The 22,315-nt window shown below is 41.2% G+C and overlaps 1 protein-coding gene across 2 annotated transcripts in view; it reads left to right on the plus strand.

Moving 5' to 3' along the window:
* The window catches only part of LOC126471491 (protein Aster-B-like), a 251,147-nt gene extending 241,249 nt beyond the window's left edge, over positions 1–9,898 (plus strand). For both annotated transcript variants that reach the window (XM_050099703.1, XM_050099704.1), the window contains 3 exons: positions 2,292–2,469; positions 9,006–9,126; positions 9,213–9,898. In XM_050099703.1, the coding sequence (XP_049955660.1) occupies positions 2,292–2,469; positions 9,006–9,126; positions 9,213–9,404 (491 nt within the window). In that variant the 3' untranslated portion in view covers positions 9,405–9,898. The remainder of the gene's footprint in view (positions 1–2,291; positions 2,470–9,005; positions 9,127–9,212) is intronic.
* Positions 9,899–22,315: the final 12,417 nt, after the last annotated feature.

The following is a 22,315-nucleotide window of genomic DNA, read 5'->3' on the forward strand; positions in this document are numbered from 1 at the left end:
TGTGTGTCGCCCTCCCCCCTCCGTCTCGCCCTCCCCCCCTCCGTCTCGCCCTCCCCCCTCCGTCTCGCCCTCCCCCCTCCGTCTCGCCCTCCCCCCTCCGTCTCGCCCTCCCCCCTCCGTCTCGCCCTCCCCCCCTCCGTCTCGCCCTCCCCCCCTCCGTCTCGCCCTCCCCCCCTCCGTCTCGCCCTCCCCCCCTCCGTCTCGCCCTCCCCCCCTCCGTCTCGCCCTCCCCCCCTCCGTCTCGCCCTCCCCCCCTCCGTCTCGCCCTCCCCGCCTCCGTCTCGCCCTCGCCCCCTCCGCCTCGCCCTCGCCCCCTCCGCCTCGCCCTCGCCCCCTCCGCCTCGCCCACCCCCCTCCGCCTCGCCCACCCCCCTCCGCCTCGCCCCCCCCCACACATCGCCCCCCCACCCCCACGCCCCACGCCTCGCCTCCCCCCCCCCCCACGCCTAGCCCCCCCCCACGCCTAGCCCTCCCCCCCTACGCCTCGCCCTCCCCCCCACGCCTAGCCCTCCCCCCTACGCCTCGCCCTCCCCCCCACGCCTAGCCCTCCCCCCCACGTCTAGCCCTCCCCCCCTACGGCTCGCCCTCCCCCCCCCAAACACACCTCGCTCTCCCCCCCTACGCCTCGCCCTCCCCCCACCCCCACGCCTCGCCCCCCCCCCTACTCCACGCCTCGCCCTCCCCCCCTACGCCTCGCCCTCCCCCCCTACGCCTCGCGCCCCCCCTACGCCTCGCCCTCCCCCCCTACGCCTCGCCCTCCCCCCCTACGCCTCGCCCTCCCCCCCTACGCCTCGCCCTCCCCCCCTACGCCTCGCCCTCTCCCCCTACGCCTCGCCCTCCCCCCCTACGCCTCGCCCACCCCCTACGCCTCGCCCTCCCCCCCTACGCCTCGCCCTCCCCCCCTACGCCTCGCCCTCCCCCCCTACGCCTCGCCCTCCCCCCCTACGCCTCGCCCTCTCCCCCTACGCCTCGCCCTCCCCCCCTACGCCTCGCCCACCCCCTACGCCTCGCCCTCCCCCCCTACGCCTCGCCCTCCCCCCCTACGCCTCGCCCTCCCCCCCTACGCCTCGCCCTCTCCCCCTACGCCTCGCCCTCCCCCTACGTCTCGCCCTCCCCCTACGCCTCGCCCTCCCCCTACGCCTCGCCCTCCCCCTACGCCTCGCGCTCCCCCTACGCCTCGCGCTCCCCCTACGCCTCGCGCTCCCCCTACGCCTCGCGCTCCCCCTACGCCTCGCGCTCCCCCTACGCCTCGCGCTCCCCCTACGCCTCGCCCTCCCCCTACGCCTCGCCCTCCCCCTACGCCTCGCCCTCCCCCTACGCCTCGCCCTCCCCCTACGCCTCGCCCTCCCCCTACGCCTCGCCCTCCCCCTACGCCTCACCCTCCCCCTCCGTATCCCCCACATCCTCCGCCTCACCCTCCCCCTCCGTATCCCCCACATCCTCCGCCTCACCCTCCCCCTCCGTATCCCCCATCGCCCTCCGTATCCCGTCTCCGTCTCCCCCCTCCGCCCCCGTCTCCGCCCCTCCGCCCCCGTCTCCGCCCCTCCGCCCCCGTCTCCGCCCCTCCGCCCCCGTCCCCGTCCGCCTCCCCTCCCCGTCCGCCTCCCCTCCCCGTCCGCCTCCCCTCCCCGTCCGCCTCTCCCTTCCATTCCCCTCCCCCCTCCCCCTCTTTCATTCCCCTCTGCCTCTCTCTCTCTCCTCTGCCTCTGCCTCTGCCTCTCTCTCTCCTCTGCCTCTGCCTCTGCCTCTCTCTCTCTCTCTCTCTCTCTCTCTCTCTCTCTCTCTCTCTCTCTCCTCTGCCTCTGCCTCTGCCCCTCTCTCTCTCTCTCTCTCCTCTGCCTCTGCCTCTCTCTCTCTCTCTCTCTCTCTCTCTCCTCTGCCTCTGCCTCTCTCTCTGCCTCTCTCTCTCTCTCTCTCTCCTCTGCCTCTGCCTCTGCCTCTCTCTCTCTCTCTCTCTCTCTCTCTCTCTCTCTCTCTCCTCTGCCTCTGCCTCTGCCTCTGCCTCTCTCTCTCTTCCTCTCCCTCTCTCTCTCCTCTGCCTCTCTCTCTCGCCTCTGCCTCTCTCCTCTGCCTCTCTCCTCTGCCTCTGCCTCTGCCTCTGCCTCTCTCTCTCTCTCTCCCCCCTTCTTCTCCCCGTCTTCCTCTCCCTATCGCTATCCCTACTGATATCCCTCTTCCTATTGCTACCCCTACCCCTACCCCTACCCCTACCCCTCTCCCTTTAGAGCAATGCTCTTTCTATGGTGAAAACAGCACAGGAGTGATCATTATATTCATATTTATGATTACAGGGCCATATCTGAATGATGGTCGAAGCAGTGGTCCAGACTTCTTGGCTTGGACATTAGTAGTGGTTCTTACTGTTCTTGTGTTCCTAAATGGGCTTTTGTATTGCAAATTGTGGATGTTGGAGGAATGGACACAACATACAGATCATCCTTTCTCTGTAATGGACCTGCAAGTAATGAGGTAAACTTTTCTATCAAAATTTAGTATCTTCCTTCGTTATTTCATATTAAATATAAGTAACCCTTTGGAAAAAGAATTGAACATTGTCGTATTCTGCAGCACTCTCTAGTACTTTGAATTATTCTGCTATGTTGGCTTACTTATGTAAATGCAAGTCTTGATACGTCCCTCTCACTTCGGCTCATGTGTTGAATGTAGACTTTCTCACAAGCTCATAATGACTGGGCCAAAGAGTAGTACTATATATATTAAAAAGAGGACAGACCACCACTCACCTTTAAGATACAGTGTTGAATCACAATGGTCCACATGACATGTCAGCAAATAATGTAATCTGCTATTTCTATGCATAGCATGCATTTCAGTGTATGTGATTTTTCATTTTAATCCGTGTGTGCTGACACCTGTGTTTTTATCATAATTCTTTAAGGAAACACACCAGTTATAAATAATCCTACTTTTTTGTGTTTATGAATTTTTCCAGAAACAAAAATTGAGTTCCACAGCATTGTAGCATTACCAATTGCTGTTAGAGATACTGGTTAAAGTCTGCAGAGAAGAACAAGAAAGACAGTTGAGTGGCTACACACACACACACACACACACACACACACACACACCTCTCTCTCTCTCTCTCTCTCTCTCTCTCTCTCTCTTTCTCTCTCTTTCTCTTTCTTGTGTGTGTGTGTGTGTGTGTGTGTGTGTGTGTGTGTGTGTGTGGAGGGGGGGGGGGGGGGGGATGGTACATGCATGCATGAGTGTGTAAAGCTTCACACATTTACCTTCATCAGTCCATATCATTCCTGGAGTGGTAAAACTTGGAAAAAAAGCTGAGTACATTTTCTCCTGAAGTGAAGTCTGGAATTGTTGCTGCTTTTGAAATCTTATTCCTCTCTGCCTTGCCCTTCTTGCTCTCTCCCACATTACCCTTGAATTTGAGAAGAATAAAACTCAAATTCCTGTTAATCTAGATTGAGGTTTTCCCGAAAATCAGTTGACATTAATGCTAAGATGGTTCCTTTGTAAAGGACATGACCCAGCTCTTTCACTGTCCTTCTCATATCCAGACTTATGTTCTATCTCTAATGATGGGTCACATTTCAGTGGTGTCGGTGGAGTCTATCAGCAGGACAGGTTTCACTAGAAATGGCCTGCACCTCAACAGGTATGGGAAGGGGAGGTTGGCAAAGCTTATAGGTGACAGCATAGGTGGGGTTGGTGCAATCACTCATGGAAAAATTCGTGCTGTAGTGGGTGTTAGAGCTGCACCGTTTTTAGATTGAAGTCAGCTGATAGGTATTCCTGCTTAAGGGAAGACTCTCTAACAAAGGAATCACTTTTGACAAAGCTTAGGTATCCGAGTAATGAGGGAATTAGTATATTTCATCAAAATATACAAGGTATTAAAGATAAAGTTAGTGAACTGCTTATAGATGTTGACTCTAAAATTGTTGGTATATCTGAACACTTTTTAAATAAGGAGATAATTCAGAGGCTTCCTTTACCAGGATACAGGTTGGCTGGCAGCTTTTCGAGGAGCTCTTTGCGGTGTGGAGGAGTAGCCATGTATGTGAAAAACGGCATCCCATTTGAGTCCATTGATGTTTCAAAGTACTGCACTGAAAAGGTATTTGAATGTTGTGCAGGTGTGGTTAAATTTAATGGAGCTAAACTTCTAACTGTTGTTATTTATAGATCCCCAGACTCCGATTTCACAACAATTTTGCTAAAGCTAGAGGAGTTTCTTGATTCACTTTATAGGAAATACAAAAAGTTAGTTATATGTGGTGGCTTTGATATTAATTGTATAAGTGATTGTGCAAGGAAGAGGATGCTGGTAGACCTCCTTAATTCATATAATCTTATGCAAACCGTATTCTTTCCAATGAGAGTGCAAGGGAACAGTAGAACAACCATAGACAACATTTTTGTTCATTCCTCATTACTAGAAGGGCATTCTGTTACCAAAAACGTGAATGGCCTTTCACATCACAATGCACAAATTTTAACTCTAAAAGATTTTTGTGCTGCAACACGTGTTAAATATAGTCATCAGCTGTTTAGGAAAGCTAATCCAGTTGCTGTAGAGACCTTTGTAAACCTTATCAAGGAACAAGAGTGGCAAGGTGTTTATAGCGCTGATACAGTAGATGATAAATATAATGCTTTTATCAAGACTTTTCTCGTGCTCTTTGAAAGTTGCTGTCCGTTAGAACGTTCAAAGCAAGGCACTAGCACAAACAGGCAGCCTGGGTGGCTGACTAGAGGGATAAGAATATCTTGTAGTACAAAGTGGCAATTATATCAAAACGTTAGAGACAGTCAAAATCTAAATGCAGCAGCCCATTACAAACAGTATTGTAAGGTGCTTAACAATGTTATTAGGAAGGCAAAAAGTGTGTGGTTTGCAGATAGAATAGCTAAGTCTCAGGATAAAATTAAAACCATATGGTCAGTAGTAAAGGAAATGGCTGGTCTGCAGAGACAGGTCGAGGATATAGAATCAGTGCGTAGTGGGAATGTCCATGTTACTGGTAAGTCGCATATATGTACAGTATTTAATAATCACTTTCTGAATATAGCAGGTGAACTAAATAGAAACCTAAGCCCAACAGGGAATCATATAGTGCTCCTAGAAAAAAGTGTTCCGAGACTGTTACCTGAAATGCTCCTCCATGTTACTGACAACAGGGAGATTGAGTTAATAATTAAATCACTAAAGACCAAGAACTCTCATGGATATGATGGGGTATCTAGCAGATTACTGAAGTATTGTTCTATGTATGTTAGCCCAGTACTTAGCCATATCTGTAACTTTTCCTTTAGGAGTGGTCGGTTTCCTGACCGATTAAAGTACTCGGTAGTGAAGCCACTTTATAAAAAGGGAGACACTGATAATGTTGACAATTTTAGACCTATTTCTATGCCATTGGTGTTTGCTAAAGTTATCGAGAAGGTTGTATATACAAGGTTACTGGAGCAGTTAAATTCACATAATTTGCTGTCAAATGTTCAGTTTGGTTTTAGAAATGGTTTAACAACTGAAAATGCTATATTCTCTTTTCTCTGTGAGGTTTTGGATGGATGAAATAAAAGGTTGCGAACGCTAGATGTTTTCTTTGATTTAACGAAGACTTTCTACTGTGTTGACCACAAAATATTACTGCAGAAATTGGACCATTATGGAGTAAGGGGAGTAGCTTACAATTGGTTCACCTCTTACTTTAAGAACAGAAAGAAGAAGGTAATTCTCCGCAATATTGAGAGTGGTAGTGATGTTCAGTCCCAATGGGGCACTGTTAAGTGGGGCGTTCTCCAAGGGTCGGTGCTGGGGCCACTGCTGTTTCTTATTTATATAAATATGATATGCCTTCTAGTATTACAGGTGATTCAAAAATATTTCTGTTTGCTAATGACACCAGCGTGGTAGTGAAGGATCTTGTGTGTAATATTGAAACAGTATCAAATAATGTAGTTCATGAAATAAGTTGGTGGCTTGTGGAAAATAATTTGATGCTAAATCACAGTAAGACTCAGTTTTTTACAGCTTCTAACTCACAATTCAACAAGAACCGATATTTTGATCAGACAGAATGGGCATATTATAAGTGAGACGGAACAGTTCAAGTTCCTAGGCGTTCGGATAGATAGTAAGCTGTTGTGGAAAGCCCATGTTCAGGATCTTGTTCAGAAACTAAATGCTGCTTTATTTACCATTAGAACAGTATCTGAAATAAGTGACACTTCAACACGGAAAGTAGTCTACTTCGCATATTTTCATATGCTTATGTCGTATGGTATTATTTTTTGGGGTAATTCTTCTGATTCAAAAAGGGTATTTTTGGCTCAAAAACCGGCTGTTCGAGCTATATGTGGTGTAAGTTCGAGAACCTCTTGTCGACCCCTATTCAATAGTCTGGGAATTCTGACATTGCCCTCACAGTATATATTTTCTTTAATGTCGTTTGTTGTTAGCAATATTAGCCTATTCCCAAGAGTTAGCAGCTTTCACTCAGTTAATACTAGGCAGAAATCCAATCTGCATGTGGATTGCACTTCTGTGACTCTTGTGCTGAAAGGAGTGCAGTATTCTGCTGAATCCATTTTCAATAAGCTACCACAAGAACTCAAAAATCTTAGCAGTAGCCCAAACTCTTTTAAGTCTAAACTGAAGAGTTTCCTCATGGCTCACTCCTTCTATTCTGTCGAAGAGCTCCTGGAAGAGCTGAAAAATTAAGCAAATTCCAGTGTTACATCATTGATTTTTTTAATTTAAACTTACGACTTGTCACCTGAATATGTTCTTTTATATTTCATTTTATCTGTTTCTAATATTGTGTTATAATTTCATGTATTGACTCGTTCCATGACCATGAAGACTTCTCCTTAATTTGGTCCCACGGAACAATAAATAAATAAATAAATAAAAAAATAAATAAAAAATCTTATCATCAATGAGAAGTTAAACGTAATCTTGCTTGCTTCCTTACTGCCTTCCTTCTCTCTCCCCTTCGATACAAACAACTGATGTCTCTTCTCTCTGCACTGCCACTCTTCCCACTCTTGGTTGCCTATGGGTTCCATTTGCACAATTTGTGCTGTTGTATTAGAAGTGCATGTGTGTCTTTACAAATTAACTTTGTCTACTTGATGAAGGGGGCTGATATGAATGTAGTGTAACAGCAGTTAATCCTTTTTATGTGCTTGTTGACCATTCAGTACATCATTGCAAGTGTGAGTGGTGACCTACTTTTGAATTATGTACCTTGTATCCAGAATTTCCATTATTATGTTGCATGTGCTTGTTGTAAAGACACTGTTGACATACAGATCATATTCTAGAACAGTTCTATAACAGAAGTGGACTTCACAGTTTCTTTCCTGGCCTTTTATGTTTTAATTTTATGAGTTAGACTTTTGGATATTCTCTGATAGATTATGAGGTGCATTCAAGTTCTAAGGCCTCCGATTTTTTTTCTAATTAACTACTCACCCGAAATCGATGAAACTGGCGTTACTTCTCAACGTAATCGCCCTGCAGACGTACACATTTTTCACAACGCTGACGCCATGATTCCATGGCAGCGGCGAAGGCTTCTTTAGGAGTCTGTTTTGACCACTGGAAAATCGCTGAGGCAATAGCAGTATGGCTGGTGAATGTGTGGCCACGGAGAGTGTCTTTCATTGTTGGAAAAAGCCAAAAGTCACTAGGAGCCAGGTCAGGTGAGTAGGGAGCATGAGGAATCACTTCAAAGTTGTTATCACGAAGAAACTGTTGCGTAACGTTTGCTCGATGTGCGGGTGCGTTGTCTTGGTGAAACAGCACACGCGCAGCCCTTCCCGGATGCTTTTGTTGCAGTGCAGGAAGGAATTTGTTCTTCAAAACATTTTTGTAGGATGCACCTGTTACCGTAGTGCCCTTTGGAATGCAATGGGTAAGGATTACGCCCTCACTGTCCCAGAACATGGACACCATCATTTTTTCAGCACTGGCAGTTACCCGAAATTTTTTGGTGGCGGTGAATCTGTGTGCTTCCATTGAGCTGACTGGCGCTTTGTTTCTGGATTGAAAAATGGCATCCACGTCTCATCCATTGTCACAACCGATGAAAAGAAAGTCCCATTCATGCTGTCGTTGCGCGTCAACATTGCTTGGCAACATGCCACACGGGCAACCATGTGGTCGTCCGTCAGCATTCGTGGCACCCACCTGGATGACACTTTTCGCATTTTCAGGTCGTCATGCAGGATTGTGTGCACAGAACCCACAGAAATGCCAACTCTGGAGGCGATCTGTTCAACAGTCATTCGGCGATCCCCCAAAACAATTCTCTCCACTTTCTCGATCATGTCGTCAGACCGGCTTGTGCGAGCCCGAGGTTGTTTCGGTTTGTTGTCACACGATGTTCTGCTTTCATTAAACTGTCGCACCCACGAACGCACTTTCAACGCATCCATAACTCCATCACCACATGTCTCCTTCAACTGTCGATGAATTTCAAATGGTTTCACACCACGCAAATTCAGAAAACGAATGATTGCACGCTGTTCAAGTAAGGAAAACGTCGCCATTTTAAGTATTTAAAACAGTTCTCATTCTCGCCGCTGGCGGTAAAATTCCATCTGCTGTACGGTGCTGCCATCTCTGGGACATATTGACAATGAACGCGGCTTCATTTTAAAACAATGCGCATGTTTCTATCTCTTTCCAGTCCGGAGAAAAAAAAATTGGAGGCCTTAGAACTTGAATTCACCTCATAGCGTGTTACTAAACAGCTTTCAGCTTCTCAGGCAGTGAAGTATTACAGAATAGCCTGTAGTTAGTGTTTCATTTTTAGATGTGCATGCATTCTATCAAATACTTGTAAATAATTCAATTAACAGTACTTCATTCAAGAATAATTTTTATCTGCATAAACCCTTTGTAGGCATCACAACTGTGGTTGGTTGTTTTTGTGTGAGCTATTCTTAGGTAATAAATTTGACTACAATTGTTAGACATTTCATTCTACTTTATGTTTTCCACACAATTGCAGAAACCCACCAAAATCTCATGAAGAGTGGTTGAGGTTACTACAGCAACAGGAGATTCTTCATAACGTTGAAATGCAAAAATGGCAGAAGGTTCTGCAAGCTGCTGTGCAGTTACTACGTCAGGTATTCTTTAGATTTCCTAAACTAAAAAATTTTATTGTATCTGTGTTGTCTTAAACTATTTTGTTTTTTAATTTTTGTACAAACAGAGTGAAGAATCATTGAGTGAGCTGCAAGTCAGTATTAATCCATTAGTCAGCAAGAAAGTATTATCTATACTGAAGGAATCTGTTGCAGAAGAGGAAACTACAAGCAACAAAAATGTTGAACAGACCGTGAAATATCCACAACAAACAGTAAACATTGTACCGCTAAATGCTGGAGAAAATCAAGAGTTGTAACACACATTATATGCAGTTTCTGTAAAACTGTAAAGTGCTATCCTTTTAATGTATGGGTTGGCCAGAGGCTGTAAACATAAGTGTGTGTGTTCTGTATGTGTTCCCAAAGTGCACCTGCTCAGTTTGAGCAGTATGCCTTGTTTTATATGGATTTGTAAAACTGTAGGAAGTGTGGGACTGCGGTAGTATTTTATCACTCGTACCCTACATGAGAGATTGTGCAGAAATATCCCGAAGAAAATTTTTCTAGTGTACATGTGGTGCAAAAAAGTGACTTTCAGCTGTTAGACTCAAGTTGCCACTTTTGAATGTTATGAGTATGAAAAATTTTCTTGTTTTTTACCTGTGATAGTTAAATACTAGTTGTCATTGATAATGGACAACTAAAATAGCAGTTTTGATATTTTTAATAGAATAATTTGTTATTATATTGTGGCAGTGCAAAACAGTTTACTGCAGTTATAACTTACAGTATTGAAGAGAGGAGGAGTGTGTTGTTTTGGGGGGGGGGGGGGGGGGTGAGAGAGAGAGAGAGAGAGGTGTGTGTGTGTGTGTGTGTGTGTGTGTGTGTGTGTGGGGGGGGGGGGGGGGGGGGCGGGGGGTGCATACGCACACAAGTTGATCTTATATATATTGAGGTTAAAACAGTGTATAGGTGTGAGTTTTATACCTGGCGTTAAACTAGTGGAAATACTTTATTTATGTCGAACTAGAATAGATAGTCAAAGTTCAGTATGCCACATCAGTATCATTGTCTAATAGTGTACAAGGACAGTCATAAGTAGTGTTTGTATTTATTATTGTGGTTATCTTAGCACTGAGTTTATTTTATTAAGTCATATGTTGAATAAATTTGTTGAATATTTAAATAATGAATGCCAGTTATTTGTGATATGTCAGTCAGGTGTTGCACAAATTAATTTGCATTGTAAAGATGTGGGTCACTGATTTAATGAAGTAATGAAACACTGCAAAATTCATACATTTTTATTGTGCTTTTCTATCTGTCTTTGTTACAGACTTTTGTGGCAGATTGCAATTGTTAACTCTGAGCAGAGCAGTAGATGCTGTTGACTGTTTTTATCATGGTAGTGGTCCTGGTACTGATGCTGGTAGTTATGATGGGCTGTTGTTGTTGTTGTTGTTGTTGTTGTTGTTACTGATTTTTTACTGCTGCTACCACTGCTGCTGCCACTACCATCATAATTATAAATTTTACTGTTACCAGTACTGTCACTTTCACAAGTAGTTCCATTGTACTGGCTGCCCCTTTCGTTACTGTAATCATTATTTTGACATTGAATAATGTATAATATAGAATTCTTACACATGAATTATTTTACTGATAACTTTAATACTTATTGTTAATTTACTCTCAGCTAAGATCTGAATCTGCCATGTCTAAAATTTGAAACAGAAACTAGTCAGTGACATAAAGTTCATATTTTACTTCACATACAGAGAAAAGGGTCACTAAGGGTTATGAATAACTATCAGATCTATTGTCTCATGTAATATAAGTTTGTTGTGTAATTTCATTTCATATTAGCAGAAAGATTATAATCATTTATTTGCAAATGCACACTTTCATCCCTCCAACACTTTCAAAATATTGCTAGAAAATATTAATAGCGGTTGTAGAGGTGGCTACCACAGCTATTCCATCTACCCTTTCTAGCTACTGCTGCGGCTGTTGGAGTATGTTTGTTACACTCATCTCAGTCTTCTTTTATTCAGTGGTGTCTTCACAATGAATACTTTTTTTAGGAGGGGGGGAAGAGGGTTAAATATCATTACCAAACCACATTGAAGGTGTTAGATCAGTGGTTGAAAGGGCATAGAACATAACATTAAATTCAAAGTTCAGCTCTTGGTTAAGTTTCCAACCATAAGTGTGTTGCTACATCATGAGCAGGATAAGCAGTCACAAAAATTGATTTAGTGTTGTATATCCACCACTAATATTATTTTACTTTCTGGAATGCATGGTGCAGTCATTGATTTCCACAGTGCTGCATGTAGGAAGATAGCTTAACACTTGCTATTAAGAGTAATTAGTGTTTTGTAATGAAGTAACATGTTTCATGGAAAAAATTGTACAAGGCATTTATTTAAGTCTTAGAATGACTGTGTACTGTGTTGTTTTTTGCACCAGATTTGTGTGAGCCTGCCATTGAAATTTAACTTGGTCATTGTTCATTGTTAGGATTTGAATCTACTAAAATCAATTCCAAGGCTGTTGCTGTTTCGAGGTACGTTTTGTTGGTTGCATTGATCAGGAAGTCCCCTTCTGTATTGTGTAGTTTCTAGCATGCTATTATGATTTTAGACAGTTCTATTGTGTCGTTCATACATTTTGGCAACAGTCTTTTGCTGTTTTAGCTTTCCATCCCTGCTCCTGTTAAGGATGTGAAATGACACTGATATTGAATGAAGACTTGTATTCTGTCTCTTCACTATTTACTTGCGTATAATAATACTTTAGACAGCAACATGTTTTAAGGTTTTTGCTGTTGGCCAGTTCCTCTTATGAACAAGCAGAAATACTTTGATTTGCATAAATTAGAAGATTGTATCATCTCTAAACAGACTTTAGTATTTTCAAAGCAACTACTCTGATTTCTGATAGTTTTTCTGTTCAGTAAGTTATTGTACAAAATCAGCTGCATATCCAGGCTGATGTAGTGGAAATTGTTGTGTCCACAGATAAAGATAATTATTCTGCCTGTGTAAGAATATATTTTGTTGTAACAAATAGTTTTCAGTCAACCAGAATTCCCCAGTAATGCAAAATGCCATGTGTTGTGTACATTTTCAAGTGTAGCTTTCTTAAGGCAAATGCTAGGAAAAAGTTACTGTAATATGTAATCCAGTCATTGATGAAATTATGTACAAATTGTTTGCTCTTTGGCAGTTAAAAATATTTGCATGTCCAGCAACATTTCATACAAAATCACATAGCAATGTACTGTTAATAATTAAATGTGCATCAGGACAGTCAGAATTATTATAGTAAGTTTTACTGGAGGTTGGGAAAATATAAGTGACCTTCATTAATGAGCTACTCCATATTTTGCCTCATGCATATGAGGAGAATGCAGTAGGACATTAATAAATGTGAAGTATATGTATTACCATGTGTAGTGATGATTTTGTGTGCATAGCCTTGAAATTACTTATTATTTGTGTCCATTCCATACTTCATCTAGTCACGGAGTTGGTGATTTCCATGAGCTTCAGCTGTGATATTTACAAACACACAGAATCACATGCTTCTCTAGTCAGTAGTTACCCTGTAGCTGTCTGCTGCTTTCCCCCCAACCCTCTCCTTTTCTCACATCCAAGCTAGCACACAAATAATAAGGAAAAAAAACAAAAAAACTTTGCGTAACGTGCTTAACCGTGTGGTGCACATATCCACTGGAGTGGATAGCTGTTAATGTCATTTCTTTGCTTTTTTCCAGTCACCCTTATTCTTCTGTGGCTCTACAACTCATGAGGAGTTGTAGCCTCTTCAACTATCTCCTTCCATATATCCCAGTCCCTTGCTGTCAACCCTGCATCCAACCTCTACTGGAGGACAGGTAATTTTTTTTCCAGGGTTTTCATCCCACACAAATACTATGGAAAAACTTAGCATGACATGCTTAACCATGTTGTGCACATGTCCACTGCAGTGGATAGCTGTTAATGTCATTTCTTTGGCACTTTAAATCAGTCCTGGACCTGCAAATTTCTTGTGGTCAACTCCAGTTTACACTCCCTACTGGTTCTGTGCCCTGCATGCATTTGCAGTCTCAGGACTGATGGAAAACACCACAGAAGTGACCACTAACAGCTGTCCACTACAGTGGACATGTGCACCACACAGTTAAAAGAATGCCTTATTCAATGCTTCATGGCAAGGTTTGTGGTCAGTGGGTAGGACTGATGACCTTATCTTACTTTTCTCACTGTACGGCTTTACTTTCGGCCAGATTTAAACCCTGGTTAAGCCAAACAGAGAGGATAAGAGATATAGTGAATGTGATTAAATGGTATCATGTTCATTACCTAAGATCCAAACTTTTTCCTGTGGAATGTAATAACAGTGCAGAAAAAACAATGGAATGTCCAGATTCTTGTTGCAGTAAGAAACGTTTGATGCTAAAAAAAATCTCAGTGCTATTTGTTATTGAGAGACAAACATTTTAAAGTATATATACAATTTCATTAGAGAGATAGACCTCAAAGTTTGTTAGAATCGTACACCAAAAAATTTTTTTGACCATTTTCTTAAAATTTGTTGATATAATAATTTGTGAATTTTTGTAGTCTTCTTCTCTTTCACTCAACTAAAGTTTGTTTCCTTCATTTTGTGAAATAGTCTGATACCTGATAAGAAGTTTAGATAAAAATGTGTAATGTTTTAGAAATTGTAGATATTTTACTTAAGAAGATAAGTTGCATGTGTAGCAAGGTTTCTTTCACTGTGTTCACTACCATTGTTACTAAAGCATAGGTATGAAAGTTCTTGCTTACCATGAAAATGAGACACTATTAATCATGTGATACAGTAACTCTGTGTAATGTACTGTTTATGTAAAACTGCTGAGTGAAATAAGTATCTAGTATAGAGTAAACATTTTTATTTGAAATTGATGATGTTATGTATAGTAAAACATAATATGGTGTTACCTGATGATTGGTTATAAGACATAATTTCTAGTCAAAATTTATGAATATCAGCCAAAAACAAAATCTTGAACAGTATTATGGGTAAGAGATTATGGTTGTTTCTGCCAACAAGAGCTGCACAGGAAAATAAAAGGAATACTAGATATGAATAACAAGAAGTTAAGGGATAAATGCACATGACAAAAATTTTTGGCAGTAATGACCCCAAAAAATGGATAAAAGTTCCTCAGATTGGTGAACTGTAACTAAAAGGAAAGTGATTCATAAAAAATGTGGGAATGAAAAGCAGACATCAGAAAGAAGACAAAAAATGGAGAGAAGTGTAGAAAAGAGCACTTGGTAGATTGAAATGGCAATGAAGAGGACATCAGTAAAATGTATTAGTAGAATTTAAGCTGCTAGTCCATATTTTTTATGTCTTGGCATAAGTTTGTATCTGCAGCATTGGAATTAGGAATGTTTATTCATAAGAAAGATTCTGTTAGTGGAATAAATAATTCTGTCCTATTCAGTTGACACACTGCAAACATAGAAGACTTTATATGTCTTTGATTTTTGATATGGCGGCTGTAAATATTGATATTTCAAGGGAGGTACCAACATCAACCACAATTGGGCATTAAAATAATTCAGTGGTGAAAGTTGAAAATTTGTGCCGGACCGGGACTCAGACTCGAATTTTCCACTTTACGTGAGCAGTAGCCGTAACCACTTTGGCTATTCTATCATGCTTCACTGCTGGCCCAAATTCTCAACATGGTGGACACTACTATTCAGTATCCATGTCCATTTACATGATTTGCTCACAGTGTTTCCCTTGTTCCTACAATAAGTTTGGACACTATTTTGCACCTGCACTGGTGATATCATAGCAGTCAAGCTTACGGATATGTCCTACAGAACAGGCACTTCGCACATATAGTAGGTCTGTAAGCCTGAGTACTAGACATTCTCAGTGTGAATCGACAATAAGGTCCGAAACTCTTGCGGGAATACAGGAAACACTGCAAGCAGATGAGGTAAACAGACAGAGTTGCTACTGAGTAGTGTATGATAAGTTAAGAATTTGGGCCGCGAACTGTGCTTGGATAGCCGAAGTGGTTAAGGTGACCCCACGCAAGAAGCAGGAAATCCGGGTTCGAGTCCCAGTTTGGCACAAATTTTCAACTTTCACCACTGAATTATTTCAGTGTCCAATTGAAGCTGATGTCAGTACCTCCCTTGAAATAAAAAGGTAGAAGATATTACATCCTGAGATGTGAAACCAACAGCTAGTTTGAATTCCTAATATGTGACATTATTTCTTTGATTTACATATAAAGAACAGTTTTTCTTAGAAGTGATAGCTAGGCCAACACCTATGCATGTTTATTCTCTTACTCTCATAGGCAGTCTGATAATTCTTAGACCAGAGTGACCCCCTCCCCTCCCCCAACCCTCCCCTCCCCTCCCCTCCCCTCCCCCCAACCCTCCCCCCAACCCTCCCCTCCCCTCCCCTCCCCTCCCCTCCCCTCCCCTCTCATGCCACTCCTATTTGTGCTGCTTTCTGTTGCTTTGTCACTCCTAATCTTCTATTGTTTTGATGTGTTCATTCCTTTTTTTCCCAATTTATTTCTCTCTATTGTTCCTTGACTTCCCTTTCTTGTTTCAACTTCTTTTGTGTCTACATATGTATAAACCACTTCTTTTGCATCAGAAGGATAAAATTTTGGTGTTTTTCATGTAAATGTCTCTCCCAGCCTGGTATTTTTCTTACCTTATTATAAAACCTTTGTGCCTTTCCCTTTCTTTGTCTTCTATAGTAATTCCATCTTTTGTTGCAGCCAGATTTTCATCTACACGTTATTTCATTAGGTACAGAATTGTATGTTCTTTTACATTCAGTATGATGAATTGCTTCTTCTACTGTATATCAAATATGTTGTAAGAAACTGAAAGGCATAAGTAGCTAGTACAGAGTAAACATTTTTGTTTGAAATTGATGATGCTATTTATAATAAAACACAATACGTTTTTTTATCAGCCATTAATTATTCTTTTGTTGGTCATTACATGTTTTTAAGAATATGATTCATCATGTGAAATCTATATGCATAATCTTCCCCTTTCTCACCCTCCATTTCCTATCATTTTGAGGAGCACCTGAAACACTAGTTCTCTAGTGGGTAAGGCTGGGATATAATTTATTACCCAGGCTGTTGCCAGTGATGTTTTTCAGAAAGTTCACTTCTGTAAACAGACAGATTTGTCTTTCAGATTATATCAATTTTTAGAATGAATAATTCACTATTTATTAGTGTTATGCATTGTTATAAATCTTCCTGATAGATGTAAACTTTGTACTATACCAGAGCTTGAATCTAGTTCCTTGCTCTTCACAGGCAACATCTTGTCAACAGACATTTCAGTTGACCAGTCTCTCTCTCTCTCTCTCTCTCTCTCTCTCTCTCTCTCTCTCCAGGAAGTTTCACATCAGTTTTGCTTATGATCATTTTTGTGATGTTTTCCTGTATGTGACACCTTCAGAACATTAAATAAACTCTATTATTGTTGTGTATTGTCATGCATTTGAAGTTCTTCAGAGATATTTTTCTTCCATGTATTCTATTTTTTTTACCTGATATTCCATTGAGTTTCCTCACCAAGTTTTTCTTTAAGCTGTGGTGGATAGTAAATATGTGTTTAAGAATTAAAAATTCATTATCTCTACTCAAAAGGAAATAAAAGTAAGAACATTGTATTTTCTGGGTCTGTTTCTTCTCTGCAGTGAGAAAGACAAATATTTTGAATTCAGATAGATCTACATACTTTTTTTCCTTTTGTTTTGAATTGTTGCCATTTAATGACAGCCATCTAGCCTGACGTACACATTCTTCTTGAAGGATATCCCAGTTACAGTTATTACTACACAATTTCCTAAAGTTGACACTGTACTGCTCTCAGAAAGAAAAATAGATGAGGTGCATGATGGTGATTAGTCCTTTTGTATAGGAAGTTGGTTATAACATGCACTGTTGAGAATTTAGTGCTGATGTATCTCGCATTCTAATTTCCAGCTGTCTGCTGGAACTCTCACCCCCAACCAAATAGATGTTCATGTCTGCAGAAGTTTATATGGTGCAGACAATCACTGGAAATAACAGATGTCTGTCTGAAGTAAATCCCCATCCGGTGTTTGGTATCCATGTAGTAACTTCTTTGCATTTCTGCGGGTTACCAAACTATTTCTTAAAAATAAAAGAAACCTTTCACCAATCGCTGCTTCTTGTGTGCCAGAATAGGAGCTCACAGAGAAGTCTACCATATCTCATCTATACTGTTATATTATCCAGACTGCGAAAAGATGTAGGCAATCAGAAATTTGCCGGTTTCTAATGCAGAGTGTTTTGGTGTAATACTTATTTCAGTTTACATTTTGTCAAACTGTTAATTCTACTAAAGAATTAGTCACCTTAGAGCCGCATGTTCTCATTCCTCTCTGGAACCTTATTGACTTCATTTAATAGATAATTTGGGTCTTCACTGTGCAGATAGTTTACATTCATCAATACTTTAATATAACAGCTTTCTAATTAATGTCACATTAATTAATATTCATATTAATTATTGAAAGTAGATGTTTGATACTGTGCTGTCACATACTATTCACGGTGGTAAGAATTTCACCGTCTGTGACGGAATGTGTACACTGTCCAGAACAACTTCGCTAATGCCTCAAACAGTAATCAGATTGAAACTGTCCTATTTAAAGGGTGAACTTGCTATCCCCATTCATCGTAAAACATATTTTGAGTAAAAATTACGTGATGCATCAATAAAAGCAGCTGTGTGCTGTGAAAGGTACTGTGGATGCAGATATTACCTAATAGTACATGCATTTATCAATTATTAATTGTCTGTTGATTAGTACCATGTGTGGAAGAATGCCTCGCAGATACAAACATAACCTGAAAGGGAACTACTTAAAACCGTACATCAGAACTGAGAAAGTTGAAACATACATGGTGGCCATTTTTAGTGGTCTTTAGTATAACAGTCGGAGCTTTTCCACAAATCTAATGGTTCCTTCATTACATTTTAGGTTCTACTGTTAACGATAAAAGGTGCAATATGTCTTTTTGTGTGGTGTAATTTAATACATATTCATTTTTTAAAAGGCTGGAAAACAGACCATACATTTACTTTTCGTACCTTCATGCCAGTGTTATCTGTCAGTACATTAGTTTCAGAAGCTATGTGCAGTATTTTTCTGTAGGTTTAGTACATGATTGTAATATGTGAATAATGTTCTGTAAATAAAAATAGTAGAAATTTATATTGCAAATACTAAATTTTTGGTTGGTCTTGTGCTTTGGCTGAACAGTTAAGTTTTCCGGAATTGTTTCCAATTTTTCTTGTGAATGTGACTTCCGTACAGTACAATTTGGAATTCTTGCAGGATAATTGAATTTTCTCATGGGAAAATGTGAAGGGCTGTAGAGTAAAAGAAGCACAGTCATATATTTCTTGTTGTAGTTTGGGTGACAAATGTGTCTGAATTTTTGAAAGGTCACTTTTGAAGAGATTCTGTTTGTTTGTATACATTGTGTTACATGCAAAACTTAAACCTGAGTAACTTGGACACTAGTTTGTTACCAAATGTATAAAACCAGTAATTTAAGAATTTTGAAAATATTGGGAATATAGAGCAGATGAAATGTTCTTGTGTAGTATAAAGTGCCTGTATAATTATAGATAAAATTGTTGAAAATAATAAAAGATAAAAAGATGAGAAAGAAGAGTGAATATCAAATCTTTTATATACCATTTATGAAAGCTTCAAATTTTTGTATTTTTTTGCTTTCAGACTATCATATGCATAAAAGAAAACCACCAGCTGAACATTCTCCTCCATATTCTAAATGTGGTTTTATTCTGGACTAATTAAGTTACCTTGTAGTTTGTTATATAACCACAATATCATATCTGTCTTTGGAAAACGATGTGATATGGAATTGAAGCTGCCCATCCGATCTAAGGAATGTCATAAACATCAACAAATTCTGCATGTATTAATGTATAAGGAGAACTGTATTCTCATATTGAAGATTCATCTGAAACATTGAGATGCTGTCTTTAAAGACCAGAAGAATTCTGCAAGTTTTCATCTTGATTGAACATCATAATTTTCAGTGTCATTGTGATAAAAAAAACATCATCATCGTCATGGAGAGAAACATGATCAGGTCTTTAAAAATTAGAACTTTCATTGCTATTATTTCAATATTTACTTTATTAATGAAATTATATTCTTGAATGATTCACAAATATAATTATTTCAGTTCCTAGCTATATGTTCTGTTTTCATGTGTCTCGCCAGAGACTTTCTGTCTTTCCATTTTTAGGCGATTTCATCATACAAAAAATAAATCATTTTGCTTTAGATCATTATGTACTTTTTCCTGAATTGTCAGTGGAAGCATAGCTTACATGGCACAGCATTGGTAAAATCAAATTAATAAGCAAGAATTGAATCAGTAAGTTCTGACTTAAGTCTTGCAGGATAAGTGACAATGTTATTAATTACGATCGGTGCTGTGAGTATATGCGAGGGGACATAAAGTGAAAACTAATATAGTAAATTGTTAACATCATTTAGTACTTTATTTTGAGGCAGACCTCGCATTTAATGAATCTTCTTTGTATTCGATGTTATTCATAACTGTGAATTGGGTGTGCCATAAGATACCTTTAGACAAGTTCTTAGGTTTCACATGTTAAAAGAACTATAATCAACAAGGTGTTTCTGCACTGTAGCTAATGTATTGTACTGCACTGAGAAATGATACCATGTGTCTGATATTTTTACCAAAAAGCTTAAAATGAACTAAGAAAATATGAATATGACAACAATGTTACACTGAAGAGCCAAAGAAACTGGTGCACCTGCTTAATATTGTGCAGGCCCCTGCGTGCACACAGAAGTGCCACAACGTGACGCGACATGGACTCGACTAATGTCTGAAGTACTGCTGGAAGGAATTGACACCATGAATCCTGCAGGACTGTCCATAAATCCGTAAGAGTATGAATTGGGGGGGGGGGGGGGGGGAGATCTCTTCTGAACAGCATGTTGCAAGGCATTCCAGATACTCAGTAATGTTCGTGTCAGAAGACTGTTCCTGGAGCCAATCTGTAGCAATTCTCGATGTGAGGGGTGTCACATTGTCCTGCTGGAATTGCCCCAGTCCATCGGAAAGCACAATGAACGTGAATAGACGCAGGTGATCAGACAGGATGCTTAAGTACATGTCACATGTCAGAGTTGTATCTCAACATATCAGGGGTCCCATATCATTCCAACTGCACATGCCCCACACCATTGCAGAGCCTCCACCAGCTGTAACAGTCCCCTGCTGACATGCAGGGTTGATGGATTCAAGAGGTGTTTCCATACTCGTACACATCCGTCCACAAGTTGAATGAGACTCTTCCGACGAGGCAACATGTTTCCAGTCATTGAGCATCCAATGTCGTTGTTGACGGGCCCAGGTGAGGCATAAAGCTTTGTGTCATGCAGCAGTCATCAAGGGTACACGAGTAGACCTTTGGCTCTGAAAGCCCATATCGATGCTGTTTCGTTGAATGGCTTGCATGTTGACACTTGATGGCCCAACACTGAAATCTGGAGCAATTTGTGGAAGGGTTGTACTTCTGTCACACTGACCAATTCTCTTCAGTCTTCATTCGTCCTGTTCTTACAGGATCTTTTTCTGGCCGCAGCAATGTCCGAGATTTGAAGTTTTACCAGACTCCTGATATTCACGCTACACTCGTGAAATGGTCGTACAGGAAAATCCCCACTTCATCGCTACCTCAGAGATGCTGTGTCCCATCACTCCTGCACTGACTATAACACCATATTCAGACTCATTTAAATCTTGATAACCTGTCATTGTAGCAGTAGTAACCGATCTGACAACTACACCAGACACTTGTTGTCTTATATAGGTGTTTCCAACTGCAGTGTTGTGTTCTGCCATCTCTGTATTTGAATATGCATGCCTATGCCAGTTTCTATGGTGCTTTGGTGTATATTTAGAATGTGATTCATCATGTCCCAGTAAAGCACCTATCAACCAGATATGGATGAAGGTCTCAACTGTGTGGCACAATCATGGCATTGACGACAATGTGGGCTAAGGCCTATTAATGAGTCTTTAGTGGAGTGAGAGGTAGAAAGTCTCCTAGAGTGCTTAGCATAGGTGATTTTGGAATGGAGATGAGAAGTTGTTGGCTTCATAGGAAATGAATGAGGGAGGAAATGCTTAAGGATTCAATTTGAGGAACAATTTATTTCCCAATAGTTCAACCTGATTCAGAGACAGGTCATCCAGTGCCTTTATATCTTTGGAAATCAGTAAGTACACCTTGCCATTCTATACAGGGTGTTACCAAAAGGTACAGCCAAACTTTCAGGAAATATTCCTCACACACAAAGAAAGAAAATATGTTATGTGGGCATGTGTCCGGAAATGCTTACTTTCCATGTTGGAGCTCATTTTATTACTTCTCTTCAAATCACATTAATCATGAAATGGAAACACACAGCAACAGAACATACCAGCGTGACTTCAAACACTTTGTTACAGGAAATGTTCAAAATGTCCTCCGTTAGCGAGGATACATGCATCCACCCTCCGTCGCATGGAATCCCTGATGCGCTGATGCAGCCCTGGAGAATGGCGTATTGTATCACAGCCATCCACAATACGAGCACGAAGAGTCTCTACATTTGGTACCGGGGTTTCATAGACAAGAGCTTTCAAATGCCCCTGTAAATGAAAATCAAGAGGGTTGCGGTCAGGAGAGCGTGGAGGCCATGGAATTGGTCGGCCTCTACCAATCCATCGGTCACCGAATCTGTTGTTGAGAAGCGTACGTACACTTCGACTGAAATGTGCAGGAGCTCCATCGTGCATGAACCACATGTTGTGTCGTACTTGTAAAGGCACATGTTCTAGCAGCACAGGTAGAGTTTCCCGTGTGAAATCATGGCGGTGAATCGAGGAAGTACAGTACATACTGATGAAACTAAAATGAGCTCTAACATGGAAATTAAGCGTTTCCGGACACATGTACACATAACATCTTTTCTTTATTTGTGTGTGAGGAATGTTTCCTGAAAGTTTGGCCGTACCTTTTTGTAACACCCTGTATATTAGTCTATTCCAACAACTCCCAATACCTGAGTT

This window comes from Schistocerca serialis, chromosome 3, assembly GCF_023864345.2.
Source record: "Schistocerca serialis cubense isolate TAMUIC-IGC-003099 chromosome 3, iqSchSeri2.2, whole genome shotgun sequence".
Classification (NCBI taxonomy): Eukaryota; Metazoa; Arthropoda; class Insecta; order Orthoptera; family Acrididae; genus Schistocerca; species Schistocerca serialis.